The sequence below is a fragment of the Cupressus sempervirens genome, chromosome 6 (genome assembly GCF_028749045.1).
Source record: "Cupressus sempervirens isolate cs-2001-9-10 chromosome 6, ASM2874904v1, whole genome shotgun sequence".
NCBI classification, from domain to species: domain Eukaryota; kingdom Viridiplantae; phylum Streptophyta; class Pinopsida; order Cupressales; family Cupressaceae; genus Cupressus; species Cupressus sempervirens.
This window is the reverse complement of record NC_143123.1, coordinates 353,158,977-353,183,883: the sequence shown is the minus strand read 5'-3', so window position 1 is coordinate 353,183,883 and position 24,907 is coordinate 353,158,977. Positions and strand designations below refer to the sequence as shown.

Below are 24,907 nucleotides of genomic sequence, written 5' to 3'. Positions count from 1 at the left end.
GTTAACACGTAAGTTGCTCGCTTTTGAAAAAAACCAATGAGTACTCAGACATTCGGTGAGAACTTGCCGAGTGTGTAAACCATGCTTATATGTTCCAATAAAATGCAAAAAAAAGTTATTTGCATCACCATTGTTAGTCATTTGGAGTTTGCATTTAGGAACAATCAACATTTAGATCAACGTTATATTCCTTGTGTCTAAAGTATTTGACAAAATGTCAAACGATTGATTTATTAAAGAACTTGGTATTTTGTGAAGTTATATCCAGTTAGGGTTATTACAATGTCACCTTGTTAGAGGTTTTACAATAGACTGATTAAGGTCACCCTTCTAAGGGATTTAAACTACTGCAATGGTAAGAAAGTAACAAAAATAAAAGTGATATGGGATTTGCACTGTCTTGCTATATCAAGTTCATTGAAGCTCTTCAATATAACAAAATACCATTCACTGTTCTCTTTTTCCCTTCAACACACTTCTTCCTTACTGTGCTCTGATAGCTCTGTTCCACTTCCAACCACTATTCTCCTCTCTCTCTCTCTCTCTTTTCTTTTCCCTTTTATTCTTCACAAACCCTAAAACTATATCTGACGACCACAGAGACATCTCTTCACTCATGTGGAAGCTTCTCGAACAATCTTGTGTTACTTAACCTAGAAACTTGACTTGACTTTCCTTCTTCATCGATAAGCCTTAGTCTGCGATGATCCGATAAGATAATCCATTAGTTAAAACTACTTCCGTTGATCATTCTAGTTGTTACTCAATAAAATGCCTTCTCTATTTTCTCCTTAGTTCCTCGGTGTTCCACACTTGCTAAAGATATTGTAACAACATGAAATAATATGTCAATCTTTTGACATCAATGAAAAACAGTATAACTGATGAAAAATACAATACATAGATTTTCTTATTCCATCAGTAACTTGTAAATCAGTAATGCCAACAAATAGCTCTTATAGTACATATTGAAATAAAAGAATAAGAGAGAGACTAACATAATACTTGAGGATAATTGTGTATAATGATTAAGATCATTCCAATATAATATCGATAAAGATCTAATTTGAATATATATGCACATATATATTCAATCTTCTAAGTATATATCTTTAATTTATATTTTCACATATTATTACTTTATATATATATATATATATAATCATCATATATTTTTCAGTTATACTATCTCATATAATATAACTCCGGAATAATTATTAATAATGACATATTTATCATAACATAAAATGGAGATATAACAATCATAATTATTAATAATGTCGTTACCTCAACATTACCTTATACACTTTGTGGGACCCAATGCTCTCTTAATAGTCCTCACCACCGAAAGGGTGTCTCATATGACTTGGCATTGGAAATCATTTCTCTCTATAGTTTGGCTTGAAGCATCAATATTCCGTGTCTTTACTCTTGTGTACTTCCTTTTCATTGGGTTATTACTAATTTGCATGTTTATAAACATTACATAATTCATATTCTAATATACTCTCTAATCCCATAGATGACAACACTTATTTCAATTGGCTGTTGACGTCGCTTTATCCATCAAATTTATATATATGTACGCCATTCAACCTCCTTACCTTGGTATTCTGATTCGGCATAGTTTGACCGCACAGGAGCCATGTAAATTCTTTTCCCAAGGCCACATGGGCCCCATCTCCCTGCGGTGGCATGTCGTGTCTTATCTCATCTTACAATATAAACAATGTAAATGTTTCATATTTTGTGCAATAATGGGTCAACTTACACGAGATATCACACTTCAATTTTCCATTCAGGCTCTTTGCGCATCAACCGGGCATGTTTGTTTTTATCGGCAATAAGGGGTCGAGCCAATCGCGGGCTTCCCTTTCAATACCTGTGATCAATTCTGAGACTGCAGTTTATACTCATGGCCCACGGATAGCGTATGAACCTACATATTTTAATGAATCTCCTTTTTTTGGCTGGAATCCACGTAGAAGTACCTGTTCCATGGTGTGATGTTTGAACTCTCTTATTTCTGATGCATTTACAGTTATGCTTTGCATGCAGACTGTGCCACTGTTTATTCCTCCTTCCTTGGTATGCTCCCTTATAAAGGTGTCGCTCTCTTCTGTTTCTTCCTAACAATATACAAGTCCTCTCCAGTCTGTGATTGTTGTACTCCATCCCTATTCTTGACGCAATAAAAAATCAATGCCTTGAAGCCACTGATTGTTATGAATAGTAACCATTTCAAAAAGAAATCGTGCTGGTATCAATGGAGGGCATTTGTTGCAAATATGAGTTGTACATTCATATTTATTCTCCCTTCCTAAAAATGCGCATCTTAGAAACCTCAGAATCCTTTATTTCCTTAAGAGATTTTTATAGTACAGTCGTGCTGTCTATTGAAGTGAGGAACTATATTTTGTTCTTAGTTTTCGTTAAACTGGATGATGTCAGTGATCACCTACCTCTTTAGCAAAGTTTTGTTTGAACTTGCATTGCGATGGATGTTGTTGAGAAAGTTGCAAGGCAAGTGTGCCTTCAATCAAGAAGTACAGAAGGTGATATTCAGTGGATTGAGCAGATCTTACCTTTATTTCCGTATTCGCTAATCTACACCTGCCTTGCCAGTTAATATTTTTGATATCCTGGCTTCATATTGAATCGTTTATGAAGTTATTGAAGTGTAAATACTGTGATGCTCACAGATGATTTTCATTAAAACAGAGTTCGCTGCCTTCATTGTTGTGCTTTCCTTTCTGTTTTATTTTATTCATTTGCAGTCAGGCTCTGATACCATGTTATTTTTCTCAGACCGGTGCAAATGTAGTAGCACTGCCATGTTTTTGGTATGTGTTTTCCAAATGCAACAATCACTTATATTTATATGGAGAATGAGATACAAATAGACATCTCCCTTCATTGGACATGTCCATTCATAATGACAATCTTTATATATATACACACACTAGAAATCATCTGACTGAAGCTACAAAACATCAACACTGATAACAATGATATTGCCACAATATATACATATATTCATAATTGTTATTTTTACCCTTATCGTATAATTGATTGTCATAAAATAAGTAGTGACAATGTTCCTATTACCTTAATGTTAAATCAAATAATAATAATACCACCATATCATTATCGTGACTAACTCAATAGGTGTCTTAATCATTAATTTTAATTTTGATGTGAAGATAGTTGATAAAGTTACTACTCATTATCTATAAACTAATACTATCTTTGTTGTGATCATTGTACTACTAATCTGTTATTATCATGTAATAAGTCAACAATACTTTCCCTCTGATATGACATTTGTTCATTTAGTATCGCGTCTCACTTTATCTCTATCACAATAGGGATTTAAATGATGCCAATACTACTACTGACTATACATAATATTGCTTTGTTGCAAATTATTATCCTTTATTGAGGATATTGACTATAGTATGCTCACAACCATATTGATTTAGAGTACACACACGCACACACTTTTATCTCTCTAGACCAATTCATAATTACGTAATGATGGTAACTCATACTTTGTTAAACTATTATAATTATATTGGGTATTATGGACACAAACCACTCAAAATTACAACTCACTTTCATTAAGCATCTATCAATTCGAGTTCTAATATTAAACATTTCCATCACTCGTAGCCTGACACTAAGACCAAGAAAGGATAGTAGCACCTTTACTGGTGTGTGTGTGTGTGTGCGCGCGCGCACCTATATATATGTAAATATATTTACAAACTCAATCAATACAGCTCTTAAATAACTCCCACATGATGCCCTCTGAATAAAATAGATATTCTGCCCTCCAAATCTGACCCCCATACTAGAGCATAGGTAGAGGCATTAAATCAGAATAATGTTATTATCTGCAAAAGTTTTCACATCTGTACTATATGAAGTTGGAGTTGCATTATTACTCTTATCTGAGACAATCAATTATTGGAACAAGCTGAGCATTTGAACCGATCTATATATGAAATATCTATCTTATTTTATGGTTGTTTTTATATAACTGCTCAAACATTTAATTTTCATTAAACCTGCATGATGCAAACATGAAAACTCGAACAGCAGGTTAGAGGGTTTAACTATGAAGTGAAATCAATGCTTCCAGGGAAATTTAGGAGTTTTGAGTTGGGTTGTCTCTATTACATATGGTTTTGAGTTTCGAACTGCCTGGTGAAAAACTCTGTTCTCCAAAAGACAACAAATAAAAACTTATACTCTAGCAGTAACTGCGGAATTCACAATAACTTGAGAAAGTGGTACATATTGAAAAAATTGAGGGATCTTAGCAAGGTTTATTTCAAATGTATATTTACAATGATCAGATCTCTCCACTGACAAATGTTTATTTGACTTATGGATTTTATTTGTGCATACTGCAGATTGAACACCATTTATTTCCCTCAGTATGTCATCTTCACTACCCAAGTATACATCCCATTGTTAAAGCGGTTTGTGAGGAGTTTAATGTACCTTATTATTCATATCCATCGGTAAGTGTGTTTGATTTTGACGTGTTATTGTATGTTCTAGCTCTGCATTTCTTCATGTTTCATGTTCAAGTCAATTTTTTTCCCCATTTTGCAGTTTTGGGCTGCATTGGAGGCACATTTTGCACATCTCAAGAAAGTTGGAAGTGAGTACTTTGAGCTGCGTCTTAGTGGTTAAGAAAAATGTTGGAGGCTCGGTTGAATTGTTTGATAGATGGCATTTTCAGCCTTAGCAGTTTGTCTCTGCAGACAAAGATTTTTCTACATCCTGCAGTGAACCTCAGTGCATGGCTGATTTTTCTCTCCCAAACATTTTCCTGTTAAATTAGCATTAGTGTTGTAAACTCATATTTTCTTTCAAAACAACAGCACCATGAAAAGGCAAAAAAATCATTAAATTAGTAGAGACCCATCAAATTTTGAAAAGCACATGTTTGCATGGTTTGATTCTTATTAGAATAGGCAAAAATTATAATTTTATCTTATGACTGTAGGCAATAAAACTAGGCCTTAGGATAGGCAAAAATGAAGTGCACTGGACTGAATGTGAGCCTGCAAAAAGTCCCCAGAGAGTTAATAACACAATGCCGGAGTCTGCCAATAGCTTTTGGGACACCATTTTGTAGATCAGACCAGGGTCCTCTATTATTAATTAGGAATCCCCAATTTGAAGGAACGGGAAGAAATTTTCAGCAGAATGAGTTATATGAGAAGAAATTAAAAAATGTATACTTCAAATTGGGTTTGTAAGACAAATTCCAGGTCAATGGCTTTTGGGCACTAATTAAATTTGGTTTCCCTGTTATAAATTAGGAAATGCCAGTTTGAACTAATGAGGAAAAATCTTGGGAAGAGTGGGTTATATGAGAAAATATTAAAGAATGTACATCCATCTGAGTTGGTAAGACAAGTTCTAAGTCAATGGCTTGGGTCATTATTATACAGATTAAACTTCTTAGTTGCTCTGTACAAATTATGAAAACCCAATCTAAACTAATGAGAAGAAATTTAGGGTAGACTGGCTAACATGAGAAATGATATATTTATCTATTATTATAAGACATTCTAAGCCATTGGCCTCTATTCGCCCATGGGTTAATCTAGGAATGACGAGAAGTACATTTATTTGCAAACTAATTTACAGTCTCCCACTAGAAAGTATACCCAACATAGTTTTTAATTAAGTAAAACAGGTTTTGAAGGGTCCCTGAAATTTTGTACAAATTTTAAGATTTTCAATAAGTTCTGAAACAATACTGAGATGGATCCGACTACCCCTCAAGAAGAGAGGAATCCATGGAGATAGGAAAGCCTATCTCCAGCACAAACAAAACGTCCAACTAGGAGCCTAAGATCCCAACAAAGAACTCCACCTCCAAAAACCAATCGCAACAAGGGAGCTCACGATTTGTTCTTTGATTTAGAGCCTCCCATGCTCGACCTAAGAATCATATCTATAGGATGGATAGAGGGTTTAGATTTTTTTTTTCCTTTTTACATCAGTCCATCCATCCTCCACCCTAGCTGCCTCACCAAGCCAAGCCTCAGAGAGGAGGCTGGGAGAAGCAGAAGCACCAGACATAACAATCTCCCTAGGAGAAGCTGAAGAAGACGAGCCCCCATCAGGACAAGGAATAGCAACCAGATCAGAGAAAGGAGGGATAGGATCTTGACCTAAAGGCCGAGCATCCATATCAACCAAAGGCCTTGAAGTAGCGTCTAACGGGAAAGAGCCGGCCATTGGGGGAGAGCTATCTGTAGGATTTGAGGACACATCAAGAGACTTATGCATCGTATAGTGCTTGGAGGAGGCCCTAGGCCAACAGGTAGGAGGTCGCCGTGGCTTTGACTTCACAGTAGAGCAACGAGGAGCCATGTGACCTATCATATGACAAATTCGACATCTGAAGGGTAAACCTTTGTAATCCAAAACTTGAGTCCAGGAGCCCCGCAAAGAGGCCGGGCAGATATTCTCTAGGAGGCCCTTTGAGACATCAAGCTTAACAAGAATACGAGCACACGTCGAATGGAGAACATTAGAAGTAGCCGAGTCCACCAGTAGGAAATTTCCAATAACATTCCCAATAGCGTCCGAAACAGAGTCAAGCCAGAGGTGCATAGGGAGATTAGGAAGTCGAACCCAGATAGGAACCTTGTTGAAGGATTCCGTGAGTGGATCAAAATCCATATGCCAAGGTTTGGCCATGAGAGGGTAACGATCCAGCCAAGAAAAACTCGAACCCAGATAGGAACCTTGTTGAAGGATTCCGTGAGTGGATCAAAATCCATATGCTGAGGTTTGGCCATGAGAGGGTAACGATCTAGCCAAGAAAAACTATCACATAGAATAGTCTTCCTATCTTCAGCAGTTTCAAACTTGACAATGAAGAAACCTTTAGCATTAGGGTAGATCTGAACACCATTGTCTAAGATTGGTTCCCAATGCTTAAGAGATCCAAGCATGGAGATCAGAGAGAGGGGGCCAGAAACCTCGAAATCAAAAAATAGTAGCATGGGCAGAGAAGTCCTCTGTTGTACTAAAAATTTCATCAGCAATACCTTGGTCTAAATTAACCCTTGCTGGACAAGAGACACTTACCGGAGAGGCCTCACGGGGACGAGAAGGCCCAAAAGAGAGACGAGTGGGAGGATCAACGCCATGCAAGCTGGCCTCAAAGGTGGCCACATCAGCAAAAGAGACCCTACCCCATGGGCCAGCAACCTTGAGACCCGCAGAATAGGCTTCGGATACAGCAAGCAGAAAAGGGATGTCACCGGGGGAGGGCATGAGAGCAACCCTAACCCCCCCAACTGCAACATCCGCTACCTGCCTCGAAGGCAGTGGGGGAAAATCCTTTGCGGCAAGCATAGAGGCAGCGACCTGAGAAACCAACAGAGCGTGGACGTTTGAAGGTTCTCGGGAGCGGGAAGCCATAGCGCGTAAATTCGTATACCCAACATAGTTTTATTATTCAATTCATTTCAAATTCTCTACTTTGGTTATCTTTGACAGGCTAAATCATTTGATGAAGAAGATTTTTAAGAGAAAACATTGAGGGGAATCAAGATGAGGAAATATGTAATGATGTCATTTTAAAAGGAGATGATTAGGTCACATGAATTAAGAGAACGATCACATTGTACATATGCACCTGAAAGTGTGAGGATAGGTTCAACACACCAGAAGTTGGTGGCTACTAAAATTCACAGTGCACTAACAATTATTAGGAAGTAGACTATAGTGATGAAACAAATAATTTTAATATGTGTCAATGTCCACTTATCAATTAACATATGGTAAACCACAACATTTTCCCAGGTTTAATTCAGACTTTGAATGTCAACCTAACATGTAAGGCAAGTAGGTACCAAAGAATCAAGATAATCAATTTTCTAATCATGATATGCTTTGAAAAGGTTTTGTCATGCCGTTATTGTAGTTTCGTAGGGAGCACTTCTAGATGCCTCTCTAATTGTGTATTCAATTACATTATTTTGTCATTCACTGTTACACCATTCACCAATTTTTTTTTCTTTGTTGTATTTGACTTTCTCTCAAATTTATTTTTCGTAGGCAAGACTATAGCAAATGAGAATGACTGAGTAATTTTAAACCATAACTAGAGTATAACAACTAAATTGGTTTCTTGGAGATTTTTTGGATTGCTCCCGATGACTCTTCCCTGTGCATTTCAAACTTCTGCTCTTACCTGTGCGTTTCAAACTTTGGCTCTAGACTGCGCTAGTGTGGAGGATGCTCGTGGTGTGATGGGTGCATCTGGTGCGGCTCGACTCTCTGTCGCATCTACTCATGCGGCTTCCTTTGTCCAGGTGAATCTTGTGCCCCCTCTTGCTGTGGCTAAGATCATTGCCGCATGTTCTGAAATTGATGCTACAACTGTGGACATCTTTCTTGATGTATCTCGGGTTGCTGTGGGCCAATCTGCTATCTCTTATGCAAATGTGGCTTCTTTTGAAACAAGGATTAATGCTCCAATTTTGAGGAAGGGGTCTCGTCTGGCTATGGTTAGTCGTGCAGCTGTCCCTGTTCTTGTAAGTGATCCGTTAGTGCTTAATCTTGAATTTGACATTGTTGATGAGATAAATACATGTGGATGATTTCTCGGCTACTGCTACTATTTTTTGTTTTAGGGGTTTTTGGCCCTCTCTCTCGGATTTGCATGCTTGGATCTCCAAATTTTGGGAACCAATCATTTTGGATTTAGTTCATATCTACCCTATGGCAAGGGGATTTTTAATTATGAAATTTGCAATTGTTGATAACAGGAATGTCATCCTGTGTCGTGGTTGTTGTTGACTCGTTTCTTGCTGCTAACTCTATTGTTCCTTTGACAACTTTGAGTCAAAATTTTGTTGTCCCTTTTGTTGTTGACTCTATCCAGAAGACTGTTGTTGGTTCTTTTGCTACGAGGGTTTTGGGGGTTTGTGGGGATTGGTAGAAAGCTGCGGGGAAGGTGGATGATGGTTGGACTTTAGTTAAAGGAAAAAAAGGCGAATCCTCAAAAAACGTTCACAAAAGAATGGACCAAAACGTAAATTTTGATGGTCTATGGTCTCTTGGGTTGTATGCCCTCTTGTTGGGAACCTTAGTGTGTCCCTCTAGTTTGTCGGGTTGTTTTCCATAGATGTTTTAAGATTCTCATTGTTATATCTTTTTTGTCCTTTGTACAAGGTTTTGGGTCTTTTCAAAACCTATTTTTACTTAATCAAAACTAAATTGGTGTCTTTACATAATTATGCAAATGCTTTGTAAAAGTCATTTTTCAACTCCTCTTTATATGTGTAGCAATAAGAGTTACATTCTTCTTGAAAACAAAAGATTGTATCTCATATTCACCTTCAATTAATCGGATTTAAGGCTACATATTTTCATAGAAAATAGTGAAAATTATTAATAAACTTGGGAATAACCTTACAATGTATGTGCATTTGTTGTGGACCTAGAGAGGTCAACAAAGAGTGTAATGCAAATCTTGAAAATGGATTGAAAATCACTTGCTATCATTTGCAATTGAACACCTAGATGGCGATCACTGGCAATGAGTAAAAAGTCTGTGCGAAACATAGCAACCAAAGAACATTCATTGTATTCAAATATTTGCATCACAATAAAGAGGGAAATTGTCAACAAACCCAACAAAACATTAAAGAGAGAATGAAATAGAAATTTAAACATTCACATCTTCAAAACCCCAAAAGATTCTTAATCTCCTCACCAAAACCCAAAACCCCTATCTAGAGTACATAGTTAATATAATGTTTTTGATTAAGGAAAATAGGTTTTGAAGGGTGCCTGAAACCTTTTACAGATCTTATAATTTTCAAAGAAGCCCAAACTTAAAAACAACAAACCCTAGGTTAAACAGGTCGCTCGACAAAACAAGGTAACTAGGGTGGCCTCACAGATAACATAGTGCTCTACTACTACCTAAACAGGTTTTAAACGGGATCCTGAAACCCCATGGTTACAAAAAGGAGACATTTAATCCCAAACCATGCAAAACTACGAGACAACAAGGGAAAGAGACCAGGATAACCAAAACCAAAAGAGACAGCCTCAACAAAGATAGGCGAGTAGTTGGAAGAGAAATCTGAGCCTCAAGATTTACATTTAGATCTCGTCTTTTGAGAATGTAAAGATGTATCAAATGATGGAAAAGAGGGCTTGACCTTTTTTCTTTTTACTTTTGTCAATCCATCCTCCACCATCCCAGCAGCCTTCTGCCAAGCAAAGTTATCCAAACCACAAGCATCCCCCAAAGCCCTCTCAGCCAGGGAAGAAGTAGCACCACCACACGAAAGAGGGGCAACAACTGCCCCTGAAGCTAGAGCCACATGAGGAGCAGGAATCGAATAAAAAATAACAACATTCGAAGGAGGGACAACAATATTGGCCACCACCATTGGGGAAACATTTGAATCATGAGGAGCAGCAACATAATTCGCCTCCAAAGAATCTTGAGAAGAATCAACCAGCCCACCCCCAATAAAGGGAGCTTTTTGAATAGTTTAGTGATCATCCAAAACCCCCTTCCACCAAGAAGGTGACTTTTTTTATCTAACCTTTCTAGAGGAGTATTGCGCTGTGAGGTGGCTAGTCTTATGACATTTTTGACATTTAAATGGAATGCTCTCACAATCAAGAAGTTGAATCCAAGAGCCATTGGGAGAGGTTAGTTTAATCATTTCTAGGAGCCCCTTAGAGACACCTATCTCCACGAGAATGCGAGCATACATCATCTGAAACACATTGGAAGATGCGGAATGAACCAACAAAAATTTCCCTAGGGCCTCTCCCACAGCCCCTACGATTGAATCCAACCATAAGTGAAGGGGAAGATTAGGCAACCTTACCCACAGAGGAATCTTGTTAAAGGATTCAATTGATGGATCAAAATCCACATACCATGGTTTGGCCATCAAGGGGAATCTCTCCTCTTAAGAGAAACTACATCGAAGGATGGCATTTCAATCCTCCTTAGAAGCAGATTTCACAATGAAAAGGTCCCTTGCCACAGGGAAAATCTAGATAAATATTTGAAACTATAGGCTCCCAAAATTTGGAAATCGAGGCACATAGATCCTAAAGAGAGGGCTAGAAACCCCTGAAATGAAAAATGGCAGTAGTAGAGGAGACATCCTCCACATAAGTAGAAATCTCATCAACAAGATTAGACTCTAGATTCATCAAAATAGGGTTATTGCAACATGCACAACAACACAGGGCCCTGGACGAACAACTTGACCACCAAGACTAGCCTCATAGGCGGCCACATCAGCATAGGAAATGGCTAAACCACCCACAGTTCTGGGGAACGAATATCCCCACTAGGATTAAGAGAAGCCCTAGCTCGAAAAGCAGCAGAGGGGCTGTCCCTCACCTTGGGAAAAGGACAAAACCCTCCCTCAAAGACCGCCTGAGAAAGGGTAGGAGAAGCATGATGAAAGGGAACAGTCGAAGCAAGAGCAGAAACCAAGGCAAACACAATCGTAGGAGCAAAAGTCGCATTAGAAGCTAGAGTAGGAACAAAAGCCAGAGTGACCACCATAAAGTCGGACACAGGAGCAGAAGCTGGACATAGAAGCTGGAAGATCAAAGCATATATAGTCAATATAGTCAATATAATGTTAAATAAGATGCTTAGAAACACAAAATAAATTACAGGCCTTAAACACATGCTTTTTGGTCCTAGTGGAAACATTTATCAAATACTCAAAAATGTCTCCAAACCACCTTATTTAAGCCCTTACCAACCAAAAATGATTAATCATCACACAAACCTAAATTGATTTATAAAACCTAAAATAAGAAAGTACTTTCTAGTTATCAAATGTCAAAGATGAGGCATTGTAAGAGTAACCAATAAATCCTCGAGATTTACCTACTTAAACCCTATCAAAAAGAAAAGATTACCCACAATTACTTCTCTAACAAAGCCATTGACCATTATGGATTTCAAAATCAATTATAAGCAATTAGTCGAAAGCATAAAAGAAAAATGTTTATTTAGTATTGTAAAATTTAAGGTGCAGTGTTGAGCTTAGAGCATGAGACAATACTTATAACCTAGGTAATAAAGGTAGATGGAAACAAAGGCATACACAAAAAGGAATGGTAGAGTGAGGAAGTGATAGAAAAGATGGGCTCATTTTGACAAAGTCATAGAGGAATAGAAAAATCCTTGGGGAAACTTCTATAGGAAAGGGCAAGGAAATGCACGAAAGATAGAAATAAAAAATTGAAAAAAAATGATTTTATTTAAAGAAAAAATGGAACTTGAAATATTAGATAGTTCCAAAGCTAAAAGCCCAACAGTTTTTGATATCAAAGTTTATCCTCTCTAACCAACTATACTTTGTTTTATCATTTTCATTTCTTCATTTTAACACTCTAGAAATTTGTAACCTCAAGCAAGCTGAAAATTGTTAAAATTTAAGCTAAAGCAATTGGCAAAAAAAACTATCAAATTTCATGCAAATGCAAAGGTCTATTAAAAATTTACCAATAGACTAAAAGTAATGCGAGAGAGTTGAGATAAGAAGAATGCACTTAGTTGCCATAAAATTGCAAAAAGCATGGAAAAAATTCACAAAAAAATTAGTAGGATGAAAAAAAAAAAGAATCCCACAAATAATGAAAAAAACACTTACAAAAAACCCTCACAAAATTGTGACATGCCCAAAACACAAAAATATTGGGCTTCTCGAGCACTAATTGAAGTGGAAAGTGAATGTCTCGTTAAATTCAATTCATGAATAGGACATGGGAGGTTCAATTGATGAACAAAACTCCCTCCCAAGATTTTACAACCCATAACTGCAAAGGAAAAATACATGCAAAAATCACAATTTCTATAAGATCAAAAGACACACATCTAATCATTTAAATGTGCTAAAATATTTAGGACATAATTTTAAAAAAAAACCAAATTAAAGCCAAAGTACAAAAAATCTGTGCTACCATTCTCGAACATAAAGATTATACATACTGCAATTGAAGTGATACAAATATAAAACTTGCTTTTACAAAATAAAAGTTTACATTTACATTGTAAAGTAGTGGAAGGCATATATTTAGCACCTACATTTCCCATCACAAGATACACAAACGTAGATAAGCATTTAGGACATTATGTATAAATGTAGAATTAATGCATACATCCTTTTCCATCAATTATATTCATGTCAAAAGGTATTAGCTTTTAGTATCGTGAATAATGTTTTTTTGATAATTTATGTTTGGAAATATGATTTCTTTCCTTTCCTTTTATCCTTATGACTAGTTAGAAGTCAAAGAAATAGTTTTTTTCAAATTTTATAAATACAAAAAATTTACAAACTATATAATGCACTATACAACTTGAAAAATTCTAGAACTCTATTGGTCAAATTAATTGCATTTCAAACCCTAAGGAAAGTAGTTGTTTACCTGTCTATGATAGAAACTAATAATATTGCATATTACACAAATCAATTGGATTATCATCATAGTTTAGGTGTTGTATTTCTCAAATTATCGCTAACTGCACAATAAAGACACATCAAAAAACATTTCACCATTTTCTCACAAATTCGTTGCCTTAGTGTTTAACATCATCTTATTGTTAATTTTTATTGGAGTAGAAGAGTTAAAAATATGGTATAAGAATTATAGAGAAAAGAAAGAATGGAATACTAAGTTCTCTTGAGTGTAAAGATCACAAGACAAATATAAATCGTTCTTTAATAACATTCGATAATGACACCTACTAGCCTTAAACACCATTTAGCCTAACATGAATTGGACAAATAACATATTGTATAGTAGATTGGAGAGGTAGGGAAAATCATACTAATCCTTTTGATTATGATAATTGAGAGGGGTTTAATAATAGATATTTTACTTGGGAAAAATTAGCCTCTTAATTAGAGCACAACAAGTTTCATGTGAATAATTGTCTTTAAAATAATTAAATGTATTTAAAAAACAACCAGTTTTGTGATGTCACATCAAGCTATCAATAAATATGATTTTGTGTACAACTATGGGTCGGGATCATTTTAGACACCTTAGCAAAAAAATATGCTAGTAGTTGGGAAAAATTAGCCTTTTAACAGGAGCACAAAAATTGTCATGCAAATAATTATATTTAAAATTTTAAATATATTAAAAAAAAAAAAAAATTCTATGATGTCATATCAACTTGTCAATAAATATGACTTTGTCTACAACTATAGTTTTTTTTGGGACCATTTTGGATAACTTAACGGAAAATAATGCTAATGTGGTTTCAAACTTGACAATGTAGTCTCAAAACCAAAATTTTCCAATGGGGGTTTTAACAAATAGGTGATTATAAAAAAATAATATTTTGAAATATTTGCATAAGATGTTGGGAGGCCAAAATTAGAGTGCTCCACCATAAGATTGTCATTAAACTTGATAAGGTCATAATGAATATAATAATAGAAACTGTCATAACATAAATAAATAAATGGATTAGAAAATTGTCTCAAGACTTAACAATGTGCTAAACTAGAAGTGTGAGGTTTCTCTTGACAATCAACACAATTTATTTCTTCGTGATTGCAACTAGTGCCTTGGTAGGTGGGAACTTAGCAGTAGGAACTGATCCAAGAGTTGTAGGGAATTCGAAAGCGAGGAATTTGACAGGGATTGTCGAAAGACATGGTCGAGTTTAAATGGTTTGGAGCATGAAGAAGTCAAGGTTATGTTTGGTTTCTACTCTAGAAGATATGGGGATGTTGTTAATATTCATACTGATCTTCTGATCGAGTGCCTTGTCCAAATTAGGGACCCATTGCAAGAGGGGAAGATTTTGGTGGATGTGGGTAAGGATGCAGAGGGATAACATGAGGAGGAGTAGAAGACAGATGATTTAGAAACGGGTCAACGCAAGTGATCTTCTTTATTTGGAAGAAAGCTAGGAGGAAACTCTTCTTTTCCACCTGTTACCTCAAAATCCTACTGGGAGAAAGGTGAGTTTCAAATTTGCATCTCGGATATGATTGTTGATTATTCTATTTCAACTATGGAGTTTACCCTAGTTGGAAATTTTTTGGGGGCATGCCCAGAAATTGATGTTCTTAGAAACATGGCCAAGAGGAAATGGGCTCTATGTGGTCAAGTGGATATTGCACTAATGATGAGGGGGTTGTTTTTTTTTTTTTCCATTGTCTTTACTTGTAAGGAAGATTTAAATATATTTCTATGTGGTGGATGTTGGCTGTTTGGCAACAACACTTTAATGATAAAAAAAGTGGGAACCCAATATGGACCTTTCTGATGTCTTTTTTCTTACTACTCCAGTATGGGTTAGATTACCAGGACTCCCACTGGAGTTTTGGCATGAAGATATATTTAAGGGGATAGCTGGCTCATTTGTGGTGAGCTTATAGCCATTGATAATAGGACAGCTACAAGGTCAAAACTTCATTTTGCTTAGATCTGTGTGAAAGTTGCTCATATGAAGAACCTTCCCCATAAGGTGGAATTAAATTCAAAACTTGGAAAAGGGATGCAAGAGATAGTCTTCGAAGACCTTCCTAATGCCTACTTTGTTTGTGAAAAGCAGGGCCACTGGGCTAAAAATTGTTTGATGAAAATAAAAAATAAGCCGAAGATGGTGAACATGGAAAAAAGGTGGAACCCAAGCAAAAGAGGGTGTAGAAACCTAAAACTATCCTTGAAAAGGCGGTTGAAATTAAAATAGTCCAAGATAATCAAAAGAAGGAGAACTTGTTGGAAATAGAGGAGAAATCCCAAAAAAATGAAGAATTTAGGCCCAAGGAGAAAGAGGAGTGTGAAGATCCTATGAACCAGATAGTAATCTATCAAAATAATGATCTTGAAGTGGAAGGTATTGAAGATTTAGAGGAGGTTGAGGAAGGAGAAAACCTTGAGGAAAGAAGTGGTCAACTCGATGAGTTTGAAATTTTTGGAAGAGTCACAAAATGAAGACTTTCAAAGCCTTTTAAGACCCTTATGTCAAGAGTTTTTGATTCTTGAAAATTTTCTAGAGCCAAACTGTATGGTTCTGAGCACTGATAAGAAAGAATCTAAACAAAAATAGGGCCAAAGGAAGAAAATAGAGAAAAAATCTAACCCTTTCCCTATTTCTGAAGAAGTTGAAACCTGGAGAAGTAAAATAGAAATCGGTTCTCTCAAATTGAAATCGAATGTTGGAACTCCAGAGAAACCTGGTAGAAAAGCTACTAGGAAGACAAGAGAAAGTGAAAGCTTACTGAGTATTGGTGATGGGAAATAGGCAACTATTTTGGATTTTACTCCCAAAAAGTTATTATGAAAGTGATCACTGGGAATATAAGAGGGATGAACAATATTCATAAACTTGATATTGTTCAAAATTTTGTTAGGGAACACAAACTTGATATCTTAGTGCTCTAGGAAACTAAAATGGAAAAAGATAAAGCCGAAAGCATAAATCTTTTAATAATTATTGTATCAAGGCAAGTAGCTCTGAAAGTGCTTCTGGAGGGATGATGATTTTGTGGAAACAATCTTTGTTCTCTGGTACTTTGCTGGATGCAAATAAACACTTGGTGGTTGTCAAGCTAAAGAGTTATGCCCAGAGTAACTATTGGTATATAACTAATGTGTATGCGCCAAACAACAAGAAAGATAGGAAAAAGTTTTGGGACTCTTTATCTAAGATAAATTGTGTGGATTATTATGGTAGATGGTTAATTTTGGGGGATTTTAATGTTCCTTTTTATGAACATGAGAAAAAAAGGTGGAAATGCTAGTCATCTGGAAGAAAGATTGGATTTAATTGACTTTATTAACAAGGAAGGATTAATGGACTTAGATCTTCAAGGAGTTGAGTTCACACAGAGCAATAAAAGAGTGAGAAATGAATGCACCCAAGCTCGTTTCGATAGAGTTTTAATTTCTCTGGACTTGACTAAAGTTTTTGTGTATAAACTTAAGGCTATCTAGAAGATTGCTTTTGACTATTTTCCTCTTTTATTAATGGCGGTTGCTATTCAAGCCAAGAAGAATTTTCCATTCAGATTTGAGAAATTGTGGATACAACATCTAAAGTTTGAGGATCATCTTGTGGAATGGTGGAACATTTACATTGAAGGAATGGCTTTATTCTATGTGGCTTCTAAACTTAGAAATGATAGAAAGAAATTTAGAGAATGGAACAAAAGATACTTTTGGAATATCTTTGAAAGTAAATCAATTATCAAAGATGATCTAAAAGTTATCCAAGACAAAATCCAATAGGAGGGTTACTCGATGGAACTGGTGAAGGAAGAAAATGAGAAATCAATGGAGTACCATGACATAATTTCTAAAGAAGAGATCTATCGAAGACAGATGTCTAGATCCATATGGTTCGAAGGAGATAGGAATATAGAATTTTTCCATTTGTCTACTTTGAAACATAAAGCCAAAAATCGTATTTCTAGTCTCACAAAAGGAAGTCATCATATCACTAATGAAAAGGAAATCTCTGATGAATTAATTTCTTTTTTTTCTTCCCTGCTGTCTTCAAACCCTAATATTGATCAAACTAAACAGGTTGAGCTGTTAGAGGTTATCCCCTCTTTAGTCACTGACAAGCAGAACAAATTGTTGTGTGCTATCCCCAAGGGAGAGGAAATCTATAAAGCTATCTGCTTTCTTGAAGGAGATAAATCCCCAGGGCCAGATGGTTTCCCTATGCTTTTCTTTTAGAAAGAGTGGAAATTGGTTGGTAAATATGTATGTTATGTTGTCAAAGAATTCTTTGGGGCAAAAAGAATGTTGAAGGAAATTAACTCTACCTTTCTTTGTCTGATTCCAAAGAAGATTGGAGCTGATTCTCTAGACTAGTTCAAACCTATTAGTCTTTGCAACTTGATTTATAAAATCATCTCAAAATTCCATACTCTGAGATTGTTGAACATTCTTCCAATTTTGATTTCGAAACAACAGAATGGTTTTATTCCTCAGACAAATTCTTAACTCTATTATTTTTGTGCATGAAAATATCTATTCCTTATCTCTTTCTAACAATCAGGGTTTTATTATGAAAGTTGATATAGCCAAAGCCTGTGATAGTGTTGAATGGCCTTTTGTCCATAAGATCCTATTGTGTTTTGGCTTTAGTATCAATGCGATTAAGCTTATTATGCAGATGGTTTCTACTACTTCGATTGTTATGTTGGTCAGTGGTAGATCTACTAAAATTTTTAAACCCTCTAGGAGGCTGAAGCAGGGTGATCCCTTATCTCTGATTATCTCTACTATTGTGGTTAATTGTTTGGGTAGATATATCAAGAAGCTGGTGTTAAAAGGGGAAATTCAAGGGTTAAAACCTTCGTCTCATCCTTTTGTTTGTTCACACAAATAATTTGTGGATGATACCATCTTCCTTGGAAAAGATGATGTTAGGGAGGCAAGAAATCTTAAAAAGGCTCTTAATCTTTATTCCTCTGCTACTGGTTAGTTGATTAATTGGAACAAGAGCTCTTTTTTTTTTATTAACACTCCAGTTGTTAGACAGAGAAAGATTGCAAATATTCTTGTTTTCTCAATAGGATCTTTTTCGTGTACTTATCTTGGATTACCCCTAGGACTAAGTCCTTTAGAAAGTTTTTTGGGAGGATCTTGTTAAGAAATTCAATAAGAAACTAGGGGGGTGGAAAGGTAATATGTTGAGTCAAGCTTATAAAGTTACTCTACTCAAAGCATGTTCTCAAAGTATCCCTACTTATGCTTTGAGCCTCTTTAGGATTCCAACTAAATTTGTTGACGCAATTGATAAAATTCAAAGTAATTTCCTTTGATTTGGAATACAGGAAAATAAGAGAATGACTAATTGCTTGGGAAAGGATCCATAAACCTAAGCTAGAAGGTGGTTTGGGTATAAGATCAGTTAGAAGTATGAATAAAACATTATTAGCTAAACAAGGATGGAGAGTTTATCATGATAACAAGGAATGTAGTTCTATCTGGAAACATAAATACCTTTACAAGGCTCCTTTTTTTTATTTTCTTTCCTATCTGATCATTCCTTCTTCTTGTACAATTTGGAATGCGGTCTAGGGAGCTAAACACATTTTAAGTAAAGGTTGTAAATGGAAAGTAGGTAATGGGAGAAAGATCAGGTTTTGGGAGGATGAATGGCTTTTGGATCACCCTTTGATTGAGGATTTTGAGGATAGGACTTTTGTTGATAGATGTAAATATGTGTATTGTGATTTAGTGGATAATTACTAGATTTTCAGTAAATAGGTTAATCTTGCTGAGATTAATCATGATATTTCTAGCATTTATTTGGCCTTGAATGATGTTAGCCTTTACCCTCAAAAAGAGGATATTTTGGTTTGTGGGATTGAACCAAGAGGATGTTTCAAGGTCTCTTCTATTTTTAGATCGGAGGATTAAGGAAATACTCCTATGTGGGCTAAAGCATGGATTAAAGATTTTATTCCTAAAATCAATATCTTTTTTTGGACAATGCTCCAATTTTTTTTTTTTTTTTTAACTCTAAATAATTTGCAAAGGAGAGTGGTTTACCTGGTTAACAGATGTTATCTCTGTAAGATGGACTTTGAAGACAAGGATCACCTTTTTTTAAATTGTAGTTTTAGCCAGAATGTATTGAGTCATCTCCTTATCTACTGGAATTTAGGTTAGGTTCATCATAATAACATTGATCAATGTTTTTAGAGCTGGACTTGCCTAACTAAGAATGAGGATATTGGTTTTCTTTGGAAGATTTCTTTGCCTCATCTCTGGTGGGGTATCTAGAAGGACAGGGACAATAGAATTTTCAAAAACATGGAGACTCCTGATTGGGTTTTGGGTCAAAATATCATTAGAGATATCAAAGAGAACTTCAAATCTCAAAGGAAAATGTTTGATGAGACTCAAATTAGTAATCCTATGAATGCCAAAGGTACTAAAATAAAATAGGAGGATCAGAGATAGAATGTAAAGTGGAGATATCCACCAATGGGATGGACCAAAGGTAATTTTGATGGTTCAGTTAAAGGGAATCCGGGAATGCTGGATGTGATTACAATAGGGTTGTGGATGCTATTGCTATACCTATAGGCAAGTCTACTAGTCATATAACAGAGGAAACAATTGCTTTGTTCACTATGAGGATGACAGTGGAATCTGGTTTTCAGAATCTTTGGTTGGAAGGAGACTCCCTTAATATTATTAACATGCTAAATAATAAGAGTCTGATAACTTGGAGTATTGAGGGAAGTATTTTGGAAATTAAAGACCTTATGATTAAATTTGATAATATTTTTATTTCTCATATTTTTTGGGAGGGCAACAAAGCTTCTAACTGGACTACGAATCAAGTGGTCTATAGGGAAACAAAGTTGAGTTTGCAAGATGACCTAAGCAAGGAAGTCAAGCTGACAACAATCGTTGATTATGATATGACACATGCTAATGAAGGAAAGATCACACAAGATTGAGGAATTTATTAAGAGAAGTGATAGGTTTATGGTGGATTTTTTGAGTATGCCAATGTAGTACCTTAGTATAATTATGGATCGTACTTGGTACACATGCAAGGTTAAAGGCTTCTTGGAAATTAATTATACTTTACTTTTCTTTTGGGTTACTGTTTATTAGAATAGTTGCAGGTGCAGAGCCAAATTCGAGATGGGAGGGGAACCAAGGAAGCAAGAGCCGAATAATTGTAAAGAATGGAAGGAGAATTCAGATGAATGGGATATCTTGAAAAAAGGGAAAGTCACAGCTTATATTGAGAGACTTCATGGGTATAAGCCCCACATTATAGAATATTTCTTCAAAAATTGGATTGAAGATAGGGTAATGTTGCATGGGGTCACTGTGAAGCTGTCAGAGGAATTTATTACTGAGATTACGAGTCTTCCTATGAAGGGTCTTAAATTCAGAAAGGAGACCAATATGCGGCCTTCAAAAAATTCCCTAAAAATGATGAAGAGGGAAAAAATCTTGAGAAGAATGATGATTTCTACGACTTGAGCTAGATAAAGGCTATCTGGAGGGATGTTTTATCATACATTCATGAGTATTTTATCCATGGCAGAGGTAAGAGAGTTCACAAGTTTCATTTTGTGTGCCTAAGTCATTTTAGATATAAAGATAGAATATCTTTTCTGTTTTATTTGAAATACTCTTTGATTCAAGCTTCCAAGCCCATAGGAAGGAGTTACATCCTGTGCTCCATGAGGGTTTAATATTACTTATTGAAAATTATTGTGAAAGTAAGGTTGTTAAACCCTCTTCGACTATGGAAAAAAAGTGGAAAGTGACTGGTAATGAACCTCACTCTAAGAAAGTTAAAAGTGAGGAAGGCACTAGTGACAACACGAGTACCAAAAAGGGTAATGAACAAGAGATTAAAAAGAACAATGTGGAGGAAGTAACGGATTCTAAGAACTCTACCAAGGATGATAATAAAACGAAAATGGGGGATCTTAGCTCGAACCTAGAAGGTTATTTCGGGAGAAAAGAAATATCAATTGGTAAAGATCATGTGGAGGGTAGTAAAGATAGGAAAACTAAGTCTAATGCAAGGTTTGAAGCTTTAGGGGATGAAGGGGAGAAACAAAGTGTTCAACCTTCTCCTTTTGAAAGGAATTCCAACGAGGAGAAATTGAATGTGGACACTGGAAAGAATAACAATGGTAATGTCCTTGTCATGAAAGAGAATAGTCTGAGTAAGGAGAATAAAGAGAAGCTCAATGAGAAGTAGGATGGAAACACCAAGATCCAGGTCAATATAGGAAATAAGGAAACCACTATTGACACGAGAAATAAGGCTAATGAAGGGTGCAGGGACGAACATCCGAAGTTATCTTTCCTTCATACTGTCAAGCTTAAAGTGAAGATGTCCCTTCAAGGTGACTCATGGATCTACAATGAGATCTTGGTGCTCAAGGAAAAAGTTGTTATTCAGAAAGATCTGGCCATGAACATGCCATGAGAACCCATTTGGAAGGACAAGTTGGTAACATTCCTGACAAACTTAAGGAGTATGAGTTGGAACTCCATCAATTATTAAAGGATGGTGGACAAAGAATGGAATAGGCCACCTCCAATTTGTGTGCTATGGGGACCAGTTTGGGTAAGAAAAGCAATGAGGAAATTATGTCTCCAGATATAGTTGGGGTGAGGAGTCCAGGAGGGCCAAGCAAGAGAACGAGGCAGAGTATGAGGAAAAAGATTATTGAAGCACCTAAAGATCCTGGTTCTGCCATGATAGAGGTAGATATTATACAGAGTACTATAGAAGCAAGCAAGGAGGTGGAGAAGATCATTAAAGAGTTGCTGTAGGTGTTGGTTATGGTTGCTGATGCATGTGGTTTTGTTGGTTCTGCTTTTTATTTTTTTCTAGCTTTTGTTTAAACTTTATGTTCCAGGTCCTTGTAAAACTTGGGTGTGCTTAGTATAAACTTGCGGTTTTAGGTCCTTGTAAAACCTGGTTTTATGTGTTTTTTGATAAAATTTAGGTTCTAGGTCCTCGTAAAACCTAGTGGTGCTTATTGTTGATCTTTTGCTTTTGTTAAAGGGTTTCGAGTCCCTTCAAAATCAATTTTTACCTTAATATAAAACTAGTGCCCTTATGTAGTTACCATGAACTTATCATTGTTATAGCCCTAAATGTAATAAATTAAGCAATTGATTAAAATGATATGTAAATTGAACAACTAATTGATTATTGGATAAATGATTATTAATAAATAAATAATTATATGTTTATATGTGTTTTTGTATGTATGTATGTATACATTGAATAATTAATAAATAAATAATATTTATTAGTATTATAAAATTAAATAAAAAAGTATAAATTCATAACTAAATGTTATACATTAATTTAAGAAATTATATAAATTAAATAAGTAATTAATAAAACTATAACCATTAAGTTATCTCCTAGACAAATCAATAATGGTATCAATACGTTAGTAATCATTAACTATCAAAAGAAAATCAATAAAGTAAGTTTAATAAAATTAATAATTAATAGAGTCACTGGTCTATGCATACTGACAACATTCATTCTTATTATCATCCAATTCTTACTTATACCATGAGACACACGAATAGGGGTCAAGAGTGCGACCTTTAGTGGAGGTGATATATATTCAACACCCCATGAGGGTGAAAAAGGGACATAAGACAAATACACATTTCATTGCCAACAAAAACCATTTAAGTTGGTGCCTCTACTACATAAGGTTTGCAGGAGTCAGGGGTATGCAGAGTATGATCTTACTAAAAGAACAACCAACAAAATTAACCCAGTTTATTTTTTAATATTTATATAGTGATGACAATGGACACCCATTAGGCTATAAAGGTATGTAGGACTTGTGACTATAAACATATATTTTTTATAATTAAATACATTCTCAAATATAATTCATCCCTTATTATTATTAAGAATTTTAAAAATACTTAATATTAATACAAATATATTTATTAAGGATAATTTCAAAAAAATTGTTGCCATAAATATTTATTAAAAATAGGATTAACCTTAAAATTTACTATTTTTTTAATATTCGTTAAAAAACATATGATGTTATCAATGAGGGGCTTGTAACCAAGCTAATTGATCTTATCCCGTTTTCACAAGCCTTCGAGATATGAACTTGGACCTTGAAACTTTGACGGGATCTATAGTTGTTGTCTAGGAAACTTGGATAACATCTAACTCTCCATCTATAAACCAAATAATAGTATAATTGGATGATTAAAATTGTTGTTATGAACATATTCTTAAGACCTATATACAATGTAATTGATTAAACAAGCAATGACGATGACTGACTCTAACATGAAACATTACAATTTGTATTAGAGTCATCGTCCTTCCACCTTTAATGCAAAAAATCCAAAGAGCTCAAAGAGAATTTGAAATAGAAAAAAGAGAGTAAAAACAACCAAAACAACCAAAGAACATTCATGGAGATAATAACAAAAACACTAATGAAACAAAATAATCAAGCCTAGGCATTCATGAAAGTAATAAAAAATATGATCAACTCAATAAATGACTTGGAAATTCTAATGGGAAAGATGTCACTAAAAACCACTCAGAAAATAACAACATGACAACTACCTCCAAGGTTAAGAAACTATCATTTCAACCTAGAAGGAAAACACCTAGGGAGAAAGAGGGAAACAATCACCATACTCACAACACAAAAGAACTAGTAACAATGTATTCAAAATTAAGTCCAAAAATAAGAGTGGATATATCCTTTAATGATTATTGTGAAGCCAAAAAAATAAAGGCTTGTAAAAGATATAAATAATAGTTTGAAGGGGACTTAAAACAAAAGGAAAATGAGGTATTCCTAATTTTGATGGATCTAACAAAATTATTACCCAAGGTTGGTTATTAAAATTAAATACTTGACCATTAATCCTATGACAAAATAATATGCAATTCAATTTTTCATCTTACACTTAGAAGATGCAACCCATTAATGGTGGCACCATGGACTCTGTACCCAAGTATACAATGGCATAATATCTTATGAGTTCTCCCATAAACTAATTGAAAGGTTTGGTCATAAACATCCATACAAACACTTCTAGAGGTTAATTGAACAAATCCAAATAGGGACGATAGATGAATATGTTCAAAGATTCTAGAGAATTTCTACAGGAGTTACAAGGTGGATGAAGAAAAGTTGTCATATCTATTTGTGAATGGATAAAAATAATCTATAAAAGGACTAGTGATTACTTTCAAGCCCACCACCTTGGAAGATGTCATAGAAATAACCCTTAATGTGGAGTCACCATCCGACAATGACAAAGATGTAGGATGCTTCCATTAGAAAGAAACCCACCCCAAATCCCACGGGGACCA

The 24,907-nt window shown here is 35.3% G+C and overlaps 2 protein-coding genes across 2 annotated transcripts in view; both read left to right on the top strand.

The window, feature by feature from the left end:
• LOC149552578 (acyl-lipid (8-3)-desaturase-like) overlaps positions 1-4,952 on the top strand; it is a 135,688-nt gene extending 130,736 nt beyond the window's left edge. Inside the window, exons 12-13 of the mRNA XM_089788175.1 lie at positions 4,419-4,529; positions 4,624-4,952. Of these exons, the coding sequence (XP_089644301.1) occupies positions 4,419-4,529; positions 4,624-4,704 (192 nt within the window). The 3' untranslated portion in view covers positions 4,705-4,952. The remainder of the gene's footprint in view (positions 1-4,418; positions 4,530-4,623) is intronic.
• A 150-nt stretch (positions 4,953-5,102) lies between these two features.
• LOC149552577 (uncharacterized) lies at positions 5,103-9,290 on the top strand. Its single transcript, XM_089788176.1, has 2 exons — positions 5,103-8,579; positions 8,814-9,290. Exons 1-2 carry the CDS (start codon positions 8,199-8,201, stop codon positions 8,877-8,879), a joined length of 447 nt encoding a protein of 148 aa, XP_089644302.1. The 5' UTR covers positions 5,103-8,198; the 3' UTR covers positions 8,880-9,290.
• The last annotated feature ends 15,617 nt before the right edge of the window (positions 9,291-24,907 follow it).

Bases quoted from the DNA above. Each gene is read 5' to 3' on its own strand.
- LOC149552577 (XM_089788176.1), top strand. From the start codon at position 8,199: ATGACTCTTCCCTGTGCATTTCAAACTTCTGCTCTTACCTGTGCGTTT. The intron at 8,580-8,813 runs GTAAGTGATCCG...TGTTGATAACAG, and splicing joins GTGCAGCTGTCCCTGTTCTT to GAATGTCATCCTGTGTCGTG.